Source organism: Ruditapes philippinarum, unplaced genomic scaffold (genome assembly GCF_026571515.1).
Source record: "Ruditapes philippinarum isolate M1 unplaced genomic scaffold, ASM2657151v2 ctg831_1_1_1_1, whole genome shotgun sequence".
Classification (NCBI taxonomy): Eukaryota; Metazoa; Mollusca; class Bivalvia; order Venerida; family Veneridae; genus Ruditapes; species Ruditapes philippinarum.
In genome coordinates this window covers 62,206-76,369 of record NW_026863283.1, presented here as the reverse complement: position 1 = coordinate 76,369, position 14,164 = coordinate 62,206, and the positions used below count along the sequence as shown (strand labels likewise).

Here is a 14,164-nt window from a genome sequence, read left to right as displayed (position 1 = left end):
GGTTAAACCGGTAGGGGACTAATAATAAATTAAAATTCTGATCTCAAAGACATGTACGAATTTTCAGGCATCTTTATTTTTTTGATGGGATATGAAAATGCAGGCAAGTATCATGCCATAGAACATGTTAGTAGGGAAGTCTCATTATTTTTCAAATAGACACAATAAAAATTCCCTCATTTGTTATGGCAGGCTATTAAGTCAAATGGACATAAATGAAGTGATATGATTATTTTCTAGTTTAACTGATGCAAGATGACCCCATTCATCACCTTAGTGCAGTAATGGGATAACTCCTATAAAATTATATAAGCAGTTAATCCATTACTGCACTAAGGTGAGTATTTGGGAAATCTGGAAGAAATATTGTAGACATATGGACTTACTGTTGTACAATGTCTGATTTCATCATCATCATTATCTGTTCTATATTTTATATGTAATCTTCTACTCTGATAGTCTGTACAGTTAGAGGCACTTGATATCTGAAATATGAATAGTTATATTTAGTATCACACATAGACCAGTAGTAATAAATAATATAAAACATGAATTAAGTTAGTATCTATCAGTTCAAGGGTTATAATTCCTGAAATATTGGTGAGATTTTAAGTGACTTAACAGACTACATAATTAATATAGACAGGCTGCATATACCATAACACAAAATGTCCAATATTCATTTCACTTTCATCTTCCAGTTTAAATTTGCATTCCATTTATTTCCTAATGTTAAATTTCAAGCTTACGTGTCCAATCACTTTTGAAAAAAAAATACAATATCTCCATATGTAAGTACATCAGGTTCCTGATACTATAAAAGCTATCTAAATAAGTTATTAAAGGTTAGTAATCCCATGTTTTTCTCCACTTTTGCATCTTATAACCTATGTTGCAGCAACTGAGTCTTCCATTACCAGTAAAGATGGTTAATGAATAAACTGAGGGGGGAAACACATTTGTCTGAAGAATAAAGAGGCCTTTGACTCTGAGGCCTAGTGGTTAAGGTCACTGACTTCAATTCACTTGTTTTGCCTGGGATTAAGGCAGCTATACAGATAGTTCATGAAAGGTTGGTGCCCGCTATGACGGAAATAATGCACAGATGAGACACCTGTTTTTTTTTTCAAGCAGTAAAGCCTGGCAAAAAGCAAAATGACTTTTACAGTGCCGGGTGAGAATTCTCAACAAAAGTTAGAAAAAAACCTTTCATAATTTATGTTTCAATTTTCTACATACCTCTCCCCAAAACTGCCTTGCTGGCATCCAAGCCTCAAAATCAAACTTTCTATGGGCAGGAGCCCCTAACTCTGCCGTGGGCATATCTAGTATTCTGTAAGATATTATATATACAAATTCTGTGTTTTAACAAGACAGTATGATTATCATACATGTATAGTTTAAATTCATTTATATTCTTCTATCCTACAACAAACTACATTTGTATTTCATGCTCTGATAAAATAGCAACTGTATTAACTTTTTCAACTTTTAAATTACAAAAAAGTATACACCAGTAGCGGTTCCCTCATTATGAATCTTAGACATCAGTTTATTATCTGCCACTAAAGTGGTAAAACACATACCTAAAATGTAAATCTAGTTGACTAAATAAAGTTTTCTCAATCTCTGTAAGTTCATGGAGCAATTCATTGCCTTCTTCCCCTGTTTTGTTTCCTGTCACCCCAAACATTTCTACCTGTAATACAATAATTTATGCACTATAATAAAATATCAACAACAAACAATTACAATGTTACAGTGAAACATGTGAAGTTACAAAAATATAGTTTGTTAAAAATTGTAATGATGTAGTCAATATTGATATACTTTATGTGTGTAAGAAAGACTAAGATAGCAAATGTTAGCCATTGGAATTTCTCTTTAAATAAATATTTTATAGTTGAGATATATTTCACAAACAAATAATTAAACAAATTTGATGAATCAGTTTGGCTGACGCTTTTTTTGCAACATTTTTTTAATATATATTTAAATTTTTATTAATAATATCTGTTGTGGTTCAGATCGGAATATCCGTCCCGAGACTTGCTGAGTAACCACCCATGGCGGGTTCCCGAGGGACGGATATTTTGATCCGAAACAAAAATATATGTCAGATATTTTTTCTTGCATATTCTGCCATATTATTTCATATTTAAAAGGGTTTACCTCAATAAGATATTTGTTCATGGAAATTAATGTCATTTCATCCATAACTATTTTCTTACAATAGCGTATGAATTTACAACTTTAATAACAACGGCGAAATGACGTCATCCTTAGCACATAGTTCCCTTCTAAAATGATGTCATTTTAAGGTATGAGCCCCCTAATGGGCACTATCAGGAACTTTAAAATTGACAACATAAGTCAGTTAAATACCTTAAAAGACACAAGAATGCAAAATTTGAACAAAGTTTACCGTATGGTTTACGAGTTATGGAGATTTTTCTAAAGTAAAACTTGGCTATTAGAAGGGCTCTTTTTCAGAAATGAGAAACTCTAATCATTCCATTATATAATCATTATGAAATAATGTTTTCCTATAGAAAATATTTAAGAAACAAATAATAGCAATCAGCTAACAAATGACCCAGCAAAATTATTGTTTCTACTCAAAATGTTTGAAATATGTATATAAATGTTACCCTACCCCACCCATTTTAAGTAGTTGTTTGATCATTTTTCTACTTGGAGGGCCTTATTCAAAATATCCCTAAAACTTACTCAAATCAGGGGCTGTTTTCAAAGTTTGCATAAATTTTTTTAGAAGTATATTGGATGCGCTTGTCAAAAGTAAAATACTTTTACCGTCTAGTTTTTATTTTATTAGACTTTGAAAATATCAGGTACCATATTTGATAATAAATTTGGCACAATTTACCCCAAAAATACCAATAATAATTTTAAAATTAAAATCAAACACTTTTTTCTTATCAAGAGTGATCTGAAAGACACAAATAATGTTCAAAGAAAAAAAAAAGAAAGAAAAAAAAGTTGCCTCTTCTGGGGCTTGAACCCGTGCCCCTCAGTTTCAATGCAGTTGCTAGTAGTTCTAGCCTATATGAGTACTCTTCAAAGTGGAGGTAATGCATTAGGTGGGTCATACCTTAACACAGTTCATTTATAAAATGCGCTAAAATGACGTTGTTGTTTGGCACGCGACTCATCTGGCACCCCCCATGCCAGATAAAATTTCCGGCATGGGTAAAACTCAGAGAAACGCCAGTCTGCTATGCAAGAAATTGCGATCCAAACGGCAAACATATTCCAGATATTTTTTCTTGCATATTCTTCCATTTTCCATAATATTTTAAATTCTTTTAAATACCTTAATAAAACAATTTTCCATGGAAATTTATGTCATTACAGCCGTAATTATTTTTTTGCCACAGCATATGAAATCACAATTACATTCATAATGGAATTACGTCATCCTAAGCATGCCATTGTGTAGCACAAAATTTCCAGCATGGGTAAAACTAATTGAAATACCTGTCTGATATGCAAAAATATTAATATCATAAAGGAGACAAATGGGAGTAAAACAAACCTTGGTGAACTGATGTACTCTATACAGACCTAACTCCTCTTCTACTCTAGATGTCTCAGCTCTATAACACCTGCTTACAGCAGCTAACCTGTTCAAAATAACAATAGAAAAAAAATCCAGAACAGTCATATACTGTATTGAAATAAAACTACCTGCCAAATCATATTACCATCATGAATATATCACTGTCTTGAACCAGTTGTTAATAATAAATAAGAGGGCCATGATGGCCCTATATTGATCACCTGAGTATAATGGCTTAAAATATGATTATACTGATAACTATATATGAGCCACGTCATGACAGAACCAACATAGTGTGTTTGCGACCAGCATGGATCCAGACCAGCCTGCGCACTCTATTACAAGTGGATAAACTGACAGCATATAGCATGAATCCTGATCAGACTGTGCGGATGCGCAGGCTGGTCTGGATCCATGCTGGTTGCAAACGCACTATGTTGGTTTTGTCATGTATGCTTCCATACAAATATTACTATAAGTTCATAGAAGACATATGACTCATAAAATGTTTTACTCACTTAATAGGTAAATCATTTGCTTTCTGGACTTCATCCATGAAATATCCTGGAAGGAAGCAATTATATAAGTAAATGAATGACAAGGAAAAAATCCTACCTTTATTGTACAAATAGAAAAAATTGATAAAAGTGCCCTTGAGTCTTTCCCTAACTAGGGTAAATCAATAGAAATTAATAAAGTCAGTCCACCTAGAAACACAAAACTTGCACACAGTAAAGTTATCTATTTGGCAAGTGAAGAATCAGTCATCAGTCTTTGCTAGGAGAGTTAGTCTTGAAGAATGGAAATCTTTCACATAAAAATTATATCAAGTTTTCCCTTTTATACCTTACTATATATAGGGGGAAAGAAATATAAGTACACAAAGCTGCAACATAGACATCCCTTTCTTCATCTCAATAACCACCTCTCCAAAACCAGTACAAACTATTTTGATACATTTCTGCTGAGACTTAGGTACATGTATATTATTACACATTCCACTAAAACATATGTTCATCATTACATATACATGTGTATCCCCTTGTGTACCCGCTGTGACTAACCTGCTAACGACATTTCAGAGGTTCCTATCAAACAGAGATCAGGATGTCTAGATTGGTCAAGTCTATATACCTGGGCCACATCACCTGTCGTCTTAAAACCACAACTTTCCTGGTAATACAAATGATATGAATTATTTATAAACAAAGATGTTGCAAATTTATTAAATCTTTATGAATATTTTGACATGTCAAATCATGTAATGGCCATATATAAAATGGTTATTTGTTATAAAACCAAAGCCAAGAAGCTAGGGTTAAATAAACTTACAGCTGTCTACTAGTATACCATGATATAAAACTTATTACAATAATAATATCTATGCATTCCCACATCAACAATATAGATCCCAGTAAGACTTCACTTCAAGATATAAACTAAAGGCTTATAAACTTTAATATATTAATATCAATTCTCTAAATTATTTAAGTAGATTTCTAAATTGAGAGAAGGCAAGATCTAAAATAAATAGGAGGAAAAAACAATTTAGAAACTTTGAAAACCATTTGCCAATCTGGATTTGTGTCAAAACTTTTGAGAAGTCTACTGTTGAAATGTCAGTATTTTACCATCTAATATGATGAAAGAAAGAGGAAAACTTTTTACAATTCATTTTATCATAATTCATTGGTACTGCAATATTTCTGTGACAAATTATAAAATATTATTACGTTGCTATGATGTAAGAATACTTACAATAATTTCAGGACGTAACAAGTCAGGTACAGACACCAGCTGGAAACCCTGTAACAATATCATACTGATTCTTACAAATACAATTATATGTTAAATAAAATTCACAGGACTTATATTTTCATATATCTTTCGATTGATAGATGGATAGAGTCCATAAGAAAGTACACTGTACATGTAGATCAATGATTTTATCAACCATGTACAGTAAACATTTTAATTTGTAACAGAAAAATGCCTATATAATCATCTGAAAAAAAAATCCTTCTCTGTGTGACTCAAACTTATCACAACCAGGTGACAAATACAATGTCCTAAACTTGGAAGCCAACAAACAGGCAAATGTTTTTCTGAGGTATGTCTCAAATCACAGGATTTTCATAGTTCAATGTACATTGTGTGGCATTTTTTTACCAGTCAAAACCCAATATTATATCTGACTTTAAGCTGAGAAAATGTCTTTACAATCTCTGACGCAGGTTCCCTGATGCAGTTGTTAGAGGTTTGATATATAGGAATTAAGGTAGGTGTGCACTGATATGTAATAACATAAAATCAAAATATTTACCTTGTGTAGTAAATAATCTACTGTATATCTTATTAAAGCTTGCTCCAACATGGCAAACTGATCCAGGAAGTAGTATGTTGTATGTCCTGTTGTCATAGCAACATTGCTAAAATATATAGTACATGTCAATATTTTAAAGAAATAATTCACATTAAAAATATACTTTGAATAGTCAATATTACAATGGCTTTTTAAGAATTATATTCTTTACCTAACTGGCTATTTACCCTTTATTTTTTATGGATATAAAGATAATGCAATGAAAACTAGCCTATGCAACTAATTTACATCCAAATTATGAAGTTCTGCATTTCACAAAAGTGTGTCCCTTGATTTTGTATGAGTACAAACTTGGGTTTTCAAATAGCACTGGAGGAAGAATGGCAACGAAATCATCACACACAAAAACATGTCCTATAATCAGGCTAAACATACCTCTGATGAACATGGCCTATTCTAAGCTTACTAGACATGATTGTGATTGGATCTATAACTGAGAAAGTTTCTTTATTCATTTACCTTGTTCTTAACATGCCAAGCTGCTCCCCAAGTTCTAACATTGTTTTTAATGGTGGCTGACCAGCTGTCACCTCTAAATATACAATACACATTTATTATAACTTTAAACATGTAAAACTTACAATAATTTTTTTTTTCAAATTATGTATCTATCATTCTTAATTGTACTAAAGCTTGAAATTGAGTTTTTGATATTCATCAGGATCCATCCAATATTAAGAGAGAAATAGTCAAGAAAATTTCAGTTTAAATGATTTTTTCCATAAAATCAAAATCTTTGATTAAGAAATTTTGATAAACCATGAAAAGAAATGTCTCTACATGTATACTATACCTCTTTTAGTTCCAACCAGGTCAACAAGCTTAGCGGCATCCTCTTCTCCGACTGGCTGAAAAATAACACACAAAGTTAAATATCAAATACTTCTAACTGCCAAGTTCCAATAGAAATAAAACTATGATTAATTTCATTTTTAGTTTTTTTAATGATGATAGTTATAACCAATGAAACAATTAAGAAAATGCTTTGAAAATCATGTAATAAACTAGTTGTTCAGACATTCAATTATTACCAACTATCTTAAACTTTCATGGAATATAAATTAACACAAATTTTGAAATTTTTAAATATACTACCGAAGTTCCCTTACTTTTAAATGTCGTCCAACAAAACAAATATGGTCATCAATTTAATCAATTTTAAAAAAGCTATTATTGTCACAAAATAACACATGAAATCTTTACTGCTATAGTTAAGATAATCAAACTAATATTTACAGAATGTGGGTGACTTATGTTTGGTATTTCTCCTACAGCCTGTATAAACTCTCGCCTTACTTTCTCTTTCTCTCCTGGCTGAAGCAAAAAGAAAAGCTAATTTTTTCATATAGCCTTACCTTAATATTAGGGCCTATCATTAGTGAAAATAAATTTTTGGTCATACTCTTTTCCATGTTACATGAAAAGGTACTAGTATATAAATGCATGTTTAATTAATATAAACAAGAGGGCCATGATGGCCCCGGATCGCTCACCTGACACAACCGCATCCAAGCAATGTCTTAAACAAGCATCATGGCCAAGTTTGATGACAACTGAGTCAAACATGTGACCTCTAGTGTGTTATAAAGATTTTTCCATATTTGGGCAATGTGACCTAATTTTTGACCGGACACGACCCATATTCAAACTTGACCTAGAAATCATCAAAACAACATTCCTGACCAATTTCCAGGAAATTTGGATCAAAACTGCAGCCACTAGTGTTAAAAAGATTTTTCTATTTTTAGCTCCTGTGACCTAGTTTTTGACCGGACATGACCAATCTTAGCACTTGACCCAGAAATCATCAAAACAACCTTCCTGACTAATTTCCAGAATATTTGAATCAAAACTGCAGCCACTAGAGTGTAAACAAGCTTTGTCTATTTTTAGCTCCTGTGACCGAGTTTTTGACCTAACATGACCCATCTTCGAACTTGACCCAGAAATCATCAAAATAACCTTCCTGACAAATTTCCAGAATATTTGACTCAATACTGCAGCCACTAGAGTGTTTACAAGCTTTTTCTATTTTTAACTCCTGTGACCTAGTTTTTGACCGGAGATAACCCATCTTTGAACTTGACCTAGAAATCATCAAAACAACCTTCTTGACGAATTTCCAGAATATTTAGATGAAAACTGCAGCCACTAGAGTCAAAACAACTTTCCTGACAAATTGCCAGAATATTTGGATGAAAACTGCAGCCACTAGTGTTAACAAGCTTTTTCTATTTTTAGCTCCTGTGACCTAGTTTTTGACCGGAGATGACCCATCTTCGAACTTGACCTAGAAATCATCAAAACAACCTTCCTGACAAATTTCCAGAATATTTGGATGAAAACTGCAGCCACTAGAGTGTTAACAAGATTTTTCTATTTTTAGCTCCTGTGACCTAGTTTTTGACCGGAGATGACCCATCCTCGAACTTGACCTAGAAATCATCAAAACAACCTTCTTGACAAATTTCCAGAATATTTAGATGAAAACTGCAGCCACTTGAGTGTTAACAAGCTTTTCTATTTTTAGCTCCTGTGACCTAGTTTTTGACCTGAGATGACCCATCTTCGAACTTGACCTAGAAATCATCAAAACAACCTTCCTGACAAATTTCCAGAATGTTTGGAAGAAAACTGCAGCCACTAGAGTGTTAACAAGATTTTTCTATTTTTAGCTCCTGTGACCTAGTTTTTGACCCGAGAAGACCCATCTTCAAACTTGACCTAGAAATCATCAAAACAACTTTTCTGACTAATTTCCAGAATATTTGGATGAAACTGCAGCCACTAGAGTGTTAACAAGCTTTTTCTATTTTTAGCTCCTGTGACCTAGTTTTTGACCGGAGTTGTCCCATCTTCGAACTTGACCTAGAAATCATCAAAACAACCTTCCTGACAAATTTCCAGAATATTTGGATGAAAACTGCAGCCACTAGAGTGTTAACAAGATTTTTCTATTTTTAGCTCCTGTGACCTAGTTTTTGACCGGAGATGACCCATCTTCAAACTTGACCTAGAAATCATCAAAACAACTTTCCTGACAAATTTCCAGAATATTTGGATGAAAACTGCAGCCACTAGAGTGTTAACAAGCTTTTTCTATTTTTAGCTCCTGTGACCTAGTTTTTGACCTAAGATGACCCATCTTCGAACTTGACCTAGATATCATCAAAACAACCTTCCTGACAAATTTCCAGAATATTTGGATGAAAACTGCAGCCACTAGAGTGTTAACAAGCTTTTTCTATTTTTAGCTCCTGTGACCTAGTTTTTGACCGAAGATGACCCATCTTCGAACTTGACCTAGAAATCATCAAAACAACTTTCCTGACAAATTTCCAGAATATTTGGATCAAAACTGCAGCCACTAGAGCTTTTTCTATTTTTAGCTCCTGTGACCTATTTTTTGACCGGACATGACCCATCTTCGAACTTGACTTAGATATCATTAAAAAAAAACCTTCCTGACTAATTTCCAGAATATTTGGACGAAAACTGCAGCCACTATAATGTTAACAAACTTATTATATTTTAAGCTCCAGTGACGTAGTTTTTGAGCGGAGATGACTCATTTTCAAACTTGACCTAGAAATCATCAAAACAACCTTTCTGACAAATTTCCAAAATATTTGGATGAAAACTGCAGCAACTAGAGTGTTAACAATCTTTTTCTATTTTTAGCATTGTTGACCTAGTTTTTGACCGGACATGACCCATCATCGAACTTGACCTAGAAATCATCAAAACAACCTACCTGACAAATTTCAAGAATATTTTGATGAAAACTGCAGCCACTAGAGTGTAAACAAGCTTTTTCTTTTTTTAGATCCTGTAACCTTGTTTTTGACCGAAGATGACCCATCTTCGAACTTGACCTAGAAATCATCAAAACAACTTTCCTGACTAATTTCCAGAATATTTGGATGAAAACTGCAGCCACCAGAATGTTAACAAGCTTTTTCTATTTTTAGCTCCTGTGACCTAGTTTTTGACCGGAGATGACCAATTTTCGAACTTGACCTAGATATCATCAAAACAACCTTTCTGACAAATTTCCAGAATATTTGGATGAAAACTGCAGCCACTAGAGTGTTAACAAGCTTTTTCTATTTTTAGCTCCTGTGACCTAGTTTTTGACCAGAGATGACCCATCTTTGAACTTGACCTAGATATCATCAAAACAACCTTCCTGACAAATTTCCAGAATATTTGGATGAAAACTGCAGCCACTAGAGTGTTAACAAGCTTTTTCTATTTTTAGCTCCTGTGACCTAGTTTTTGACCGCAGATGACCCATCTTCGAACTTGACCTAGAAATCATCAAAACAACTTTCCTTACTAATTTCCAGAATATTTGGATGAAAACTGCAGCCACCAGAGTGTTAACAAGCTTTTTCTATTTTTAGCTCCTGTGACCTAGTTTTTGACCGGAGATGACCCATTTTCGAACTTGACCTAGATATCATCAAAACAACCTTCCTGACAAATTTCCAGAATATTTGGATGAAAACTGCAGCCACTACTGTGTTAACAAGCTTTTTCTATTTTTAGCTCCTGTGACCTAGTTTTTGACCCGAGATGACCCATCTTCGAACTTGACCTAGATATTATTAAAACAACCTTCCTGACAAATTTCCAGAATATTTGGATGAAAACTGCAGCCTCTAGAGTGTTAACAAGCTTTTTCTATTTTTAGCTCCTGTGACCTAGTTTTTGACCCGAGATAACCCATCTTCGAACTCGATCTGTATTTCATTGAGACAAACATTCTGACAAAGTTTGATAATGATCCAATCAAAACTGTGACTGCTAGACTGTTAACAACCAAATTGTTAGAGTGTTAACAAGCTTTTTCTATTTTTAGCTCCTGTGACCTAGTTTTTGATCGGAGATGACCCATCTTCGAACTTGACCTAGATATCATCAAAACAACCTTCCTGACAAATTTCCAGAATATTTGGATGAAAACTGCAGCCTCTAGAGTGTTAACAAGCTTTTTCTATTTTTAGCTCCTGTGACCTAGTTTTTGACCCGAGATAACCCATCTTCGAACTCGATCTGTATTTCATTGAGACAAACATTCTGACAAAGTTTGATAATGATCCAATCAAAACTGTGACTGCTAGACTGTTAACAACCCAATTGTTGACGACGAACGACGCACAACGCACGACGACGGACGCCGGACATAGCCCCATCACTTTACCTCACCATGACCACTTCATGGTCAGGTGAGCTAAAAATTATATCAAATAAGAATAATCAATTAATTTTGTGAATGCAAAGAATACTAAATGTAAAACTAAGCTTTCAAGTCTTTTTTAATTTGTTTTAATATGCAGTTATATTTTAACACATGCAAAAAAATAAACTATGAAAAGTGAACAATTTGTTTCTTTTTTTATCATTATAACTTTTAATGACAACTTATGACTAGTAACTATAATGTTTAAAGCCTTTTCACAAAATTCACGAAATTCAGCAGCATTCGTGAGAGACACTGGGAGGTAACTCTGGTGTTGATTTAGAAAAAAAATGTTTGAAATATGTTAGTTCTGGCTCCCATAACTTTATATGTCGCTTTTATTTTGACGTTTGGTCTATCAGTGCTATAAAACCTGTTTGCTGAAGTCTCTTTAGCTAGAAATATGTATGCATTCGATATCTGATATTTAAAAAATGGAATCGATATCAAATCGAATAACAAAGATCGTTGATACACCGATATCGATTGAATCGATTACACCCCTACAATTAAGACACATAAAGCAACCATGCTTCAACTCCTTTTTTATCTTTAAATCCTCAAAAAGAAATTTTAATCAGGTAAATATTTAAAAGTTTTGATAAAATTTTAACACACTTACATTTGTTTCATTGACAAACTTTCTGTGTAGATCAACCTACAGAATTAAAGGAAATAACATTGAATGTTTTCACTGAGAAAAATCTGCCTCATCATGTACTCACTGTTGATTTAAATCATTAATGACATATATTTTATAAATATGATCAAATAATGTCAACCTAAATAGACTAAATAGGCTAGTAAAGGAGGTTTAATAATAAACTTATGACAACTGATGCACATTTTGCCTCTCCCAACCTGGCTTGTAATTTTTATGGGTATTCATTCAATTTATTTTAATGATGAAACAAATCAATTATCTGTTGTTTTTTTTTAATTTTAATTCTGTGTTAAATATCAGTAATTAATTAGACAGGTATGGTAAATCTAGATGTCTTGAAAAGTACTTCACCCTGAACAATTAAAAATATTTATCAAGTATTTTTCACAAGACTTTTTTAAAGTTATACATTTAGTCACTGTTACAGATATTGAGTGTTTATAAGTGCATAACTTATAATGTTTGTACATATAGAGTATATAAAGGACTCCTATACATACCACTAAATCTATATTTCCCACTCCTTTTCTTTGTGCAATGTTATCTCTGATAGCATCAAGATTGTCTGGGTCCAATATGTAGTCAAAATCATACTCTGGCTCTGAAGACAAGTTTGAAATGTTAAAAAAATGCAGGCTATTTCAATTGCATGTTTGTCTTCACAATATGTTTTTAAAATATTTCATTTGTTTAAATTTGGCTTGCACATGAACTGTGTGATAAAATCTATAAGTAGAATGTAAATACTTATGTTATTGACAGGTAAACCTACACCTTACCTAAATAACAATTTAAATTGTTTCTTTACCTTTTAACTGAAAAGGGACATTCCACTGGTTATATTTGTCATGTTTAGCATCAGTGCTTGTGGAAGATTCAGTGCTACAGGAGACACTGGTGTGTAAACATTGTATTTGTCTCCTCAGTCTTGACCATGATAATGTGTGGTTCCTCCTTAGCAGAAAACATGCAGATCTGACAGCCCTCATTCTGTCCAAATATCTAAATAAACATTCTTGCATGACAATTTAAATCAGAAATTAAAAACATAGTTGTAATTACCATAAAGTTTTATTTGCCTGATGTCCATAGGTAACCATATTATCTCATCATGCTACATAAAAAAGTGGGCAACAGTGTCCCAAGATCACTGATTCACTCACCTGAAATCTGTTACAGGAGGGGATTTTTACCCCATGGGTATGAGTTACATAACTTTTGCACAGATCACAAATCACCTTCATACCAAACATCTAAGCTGTCGGCTTTATACATGTAGTTTCTGATGAGAGGATTTTGAAAGTTTTCTTTAAAAGTTTATGTAACAAAAGTGCCATATGCTTTGGGCAAATTTTAACATTTTCATTTTTTCACCTCAGACTGGTCATTTGAAAAAACTTGGTAGAGGTCAACTAGGAGATGCTATTAACTGTAGATTTTATATATGACTTGGAAGAAGGATTCTTTTCCTATTTGAGAGTATGCAACTATTCTCATATTTTGTTTTATTTTTGTAAATAGATTCTACATGAAAATGTCATGTAGAATTTATTATTTAGATGTTGTGTATATTTAAATAATTGTAATTCTGTTTAGACTTGGTCAGTGTAAAGCTTTAATTTATACATTAAATGCTGTTTTTCAAATATTTTTCTCTTCATGTCTGTTCGTAAACAAGTACGAAATTATTAGGGTACGTCTACAGACGTCAACCAACCAATATGTGTTTAATTGCTTAATAAATTTACGCAATATATTTTCCAATCCAAGAATTCAATTGACATGCTGCAAATAATTTAATTTACGATAAGTGTTTATCAATGAAGTATACAATTACATACTGTATTGCCTTCTGAAGTTTATAAACAAAATCACGACACCATGGGCGCAGACATCTTTTTTTTGTAGTATTTCACGGCACTTTATTTCAATACACGGATCAACTTGACTGGACCCTCATCAATCTCCAGTTTAAGTATATTTGTCATGCTTGGCAAAAAAAGAATATCTGATTCTGTAAAATAGCAACGTTCATAGAAATCAACACATTTAAAGCTTAACGAAGCTTTATACCACAGTAATAAAGTTTTACATGTATACAGCTGTAGTATGTACTGGACATTGATTTAAGATATTAAATTCATAGCAAAGTCTTCATTGGACTAGAAACTACGTCGCAATATCAACATGTGCTAATCAATTCTAATATGTTTGGAAAGTCCCCGTATAAAGAGTCAGCTGTCACATTTATCTTCCTCGCCTATATTTGTATTTCTTTAACAGCAAATGAAT

The 14,164-nt window shown here is 32.9% G+C and overlaps 1 protein-coding gene across 2 annotated transcripts; it reads right to left on the bottom strand.

Annotated features, from left to right (window-relative positions):
- Positions 1-317: 317 nt before the first annotated feature.
- On the bottom strand, positions 318-13,872 carry LOC132721706 (serine--tRNA ligase, mitochondrial-like). Of its 2 annotated transcripts, none has more exons than XM_060706063.1 (15): positions 13,714-13,872; positions 12,681-12,874; positions 12,373-12,473; positions 11,831-11,866; positions 7,200-7,277; positions 6,757-6,811; positions 6,423-6,495; positions 5,904-6,009; positions 5,339-5,386; positions 4,645-4,753; positions 4,099-4,144; positions 3,557-3,644; positions 1,587-1,699; positions 1,240-1,333; positions 318-485 (listed from the first exon to the last, which is right to left on the bottom strand). In XM_060706063.1, exons 2-15 carry the CDS (start codon positions 12,859-12,861, stop codon positions 333-335), a joined length of 1,281 nt encoding a protein of 426 aa, XP_060562046.1. In that variant the 5' UTR covers positions 12,862-12,874; positions 13,714-13,872; the 3' UTR covers positions 318-332. The 2 variants fall into 2 exon arrangements, with proteins under 2 accessions (XP_060562046.1, XP_060562047.1); XM_060706064.1 differs by having other exon boundaries at positions 13,710-13,780.
- Positions 13,873-14,164: the final 292 nt, after the last annotated feature.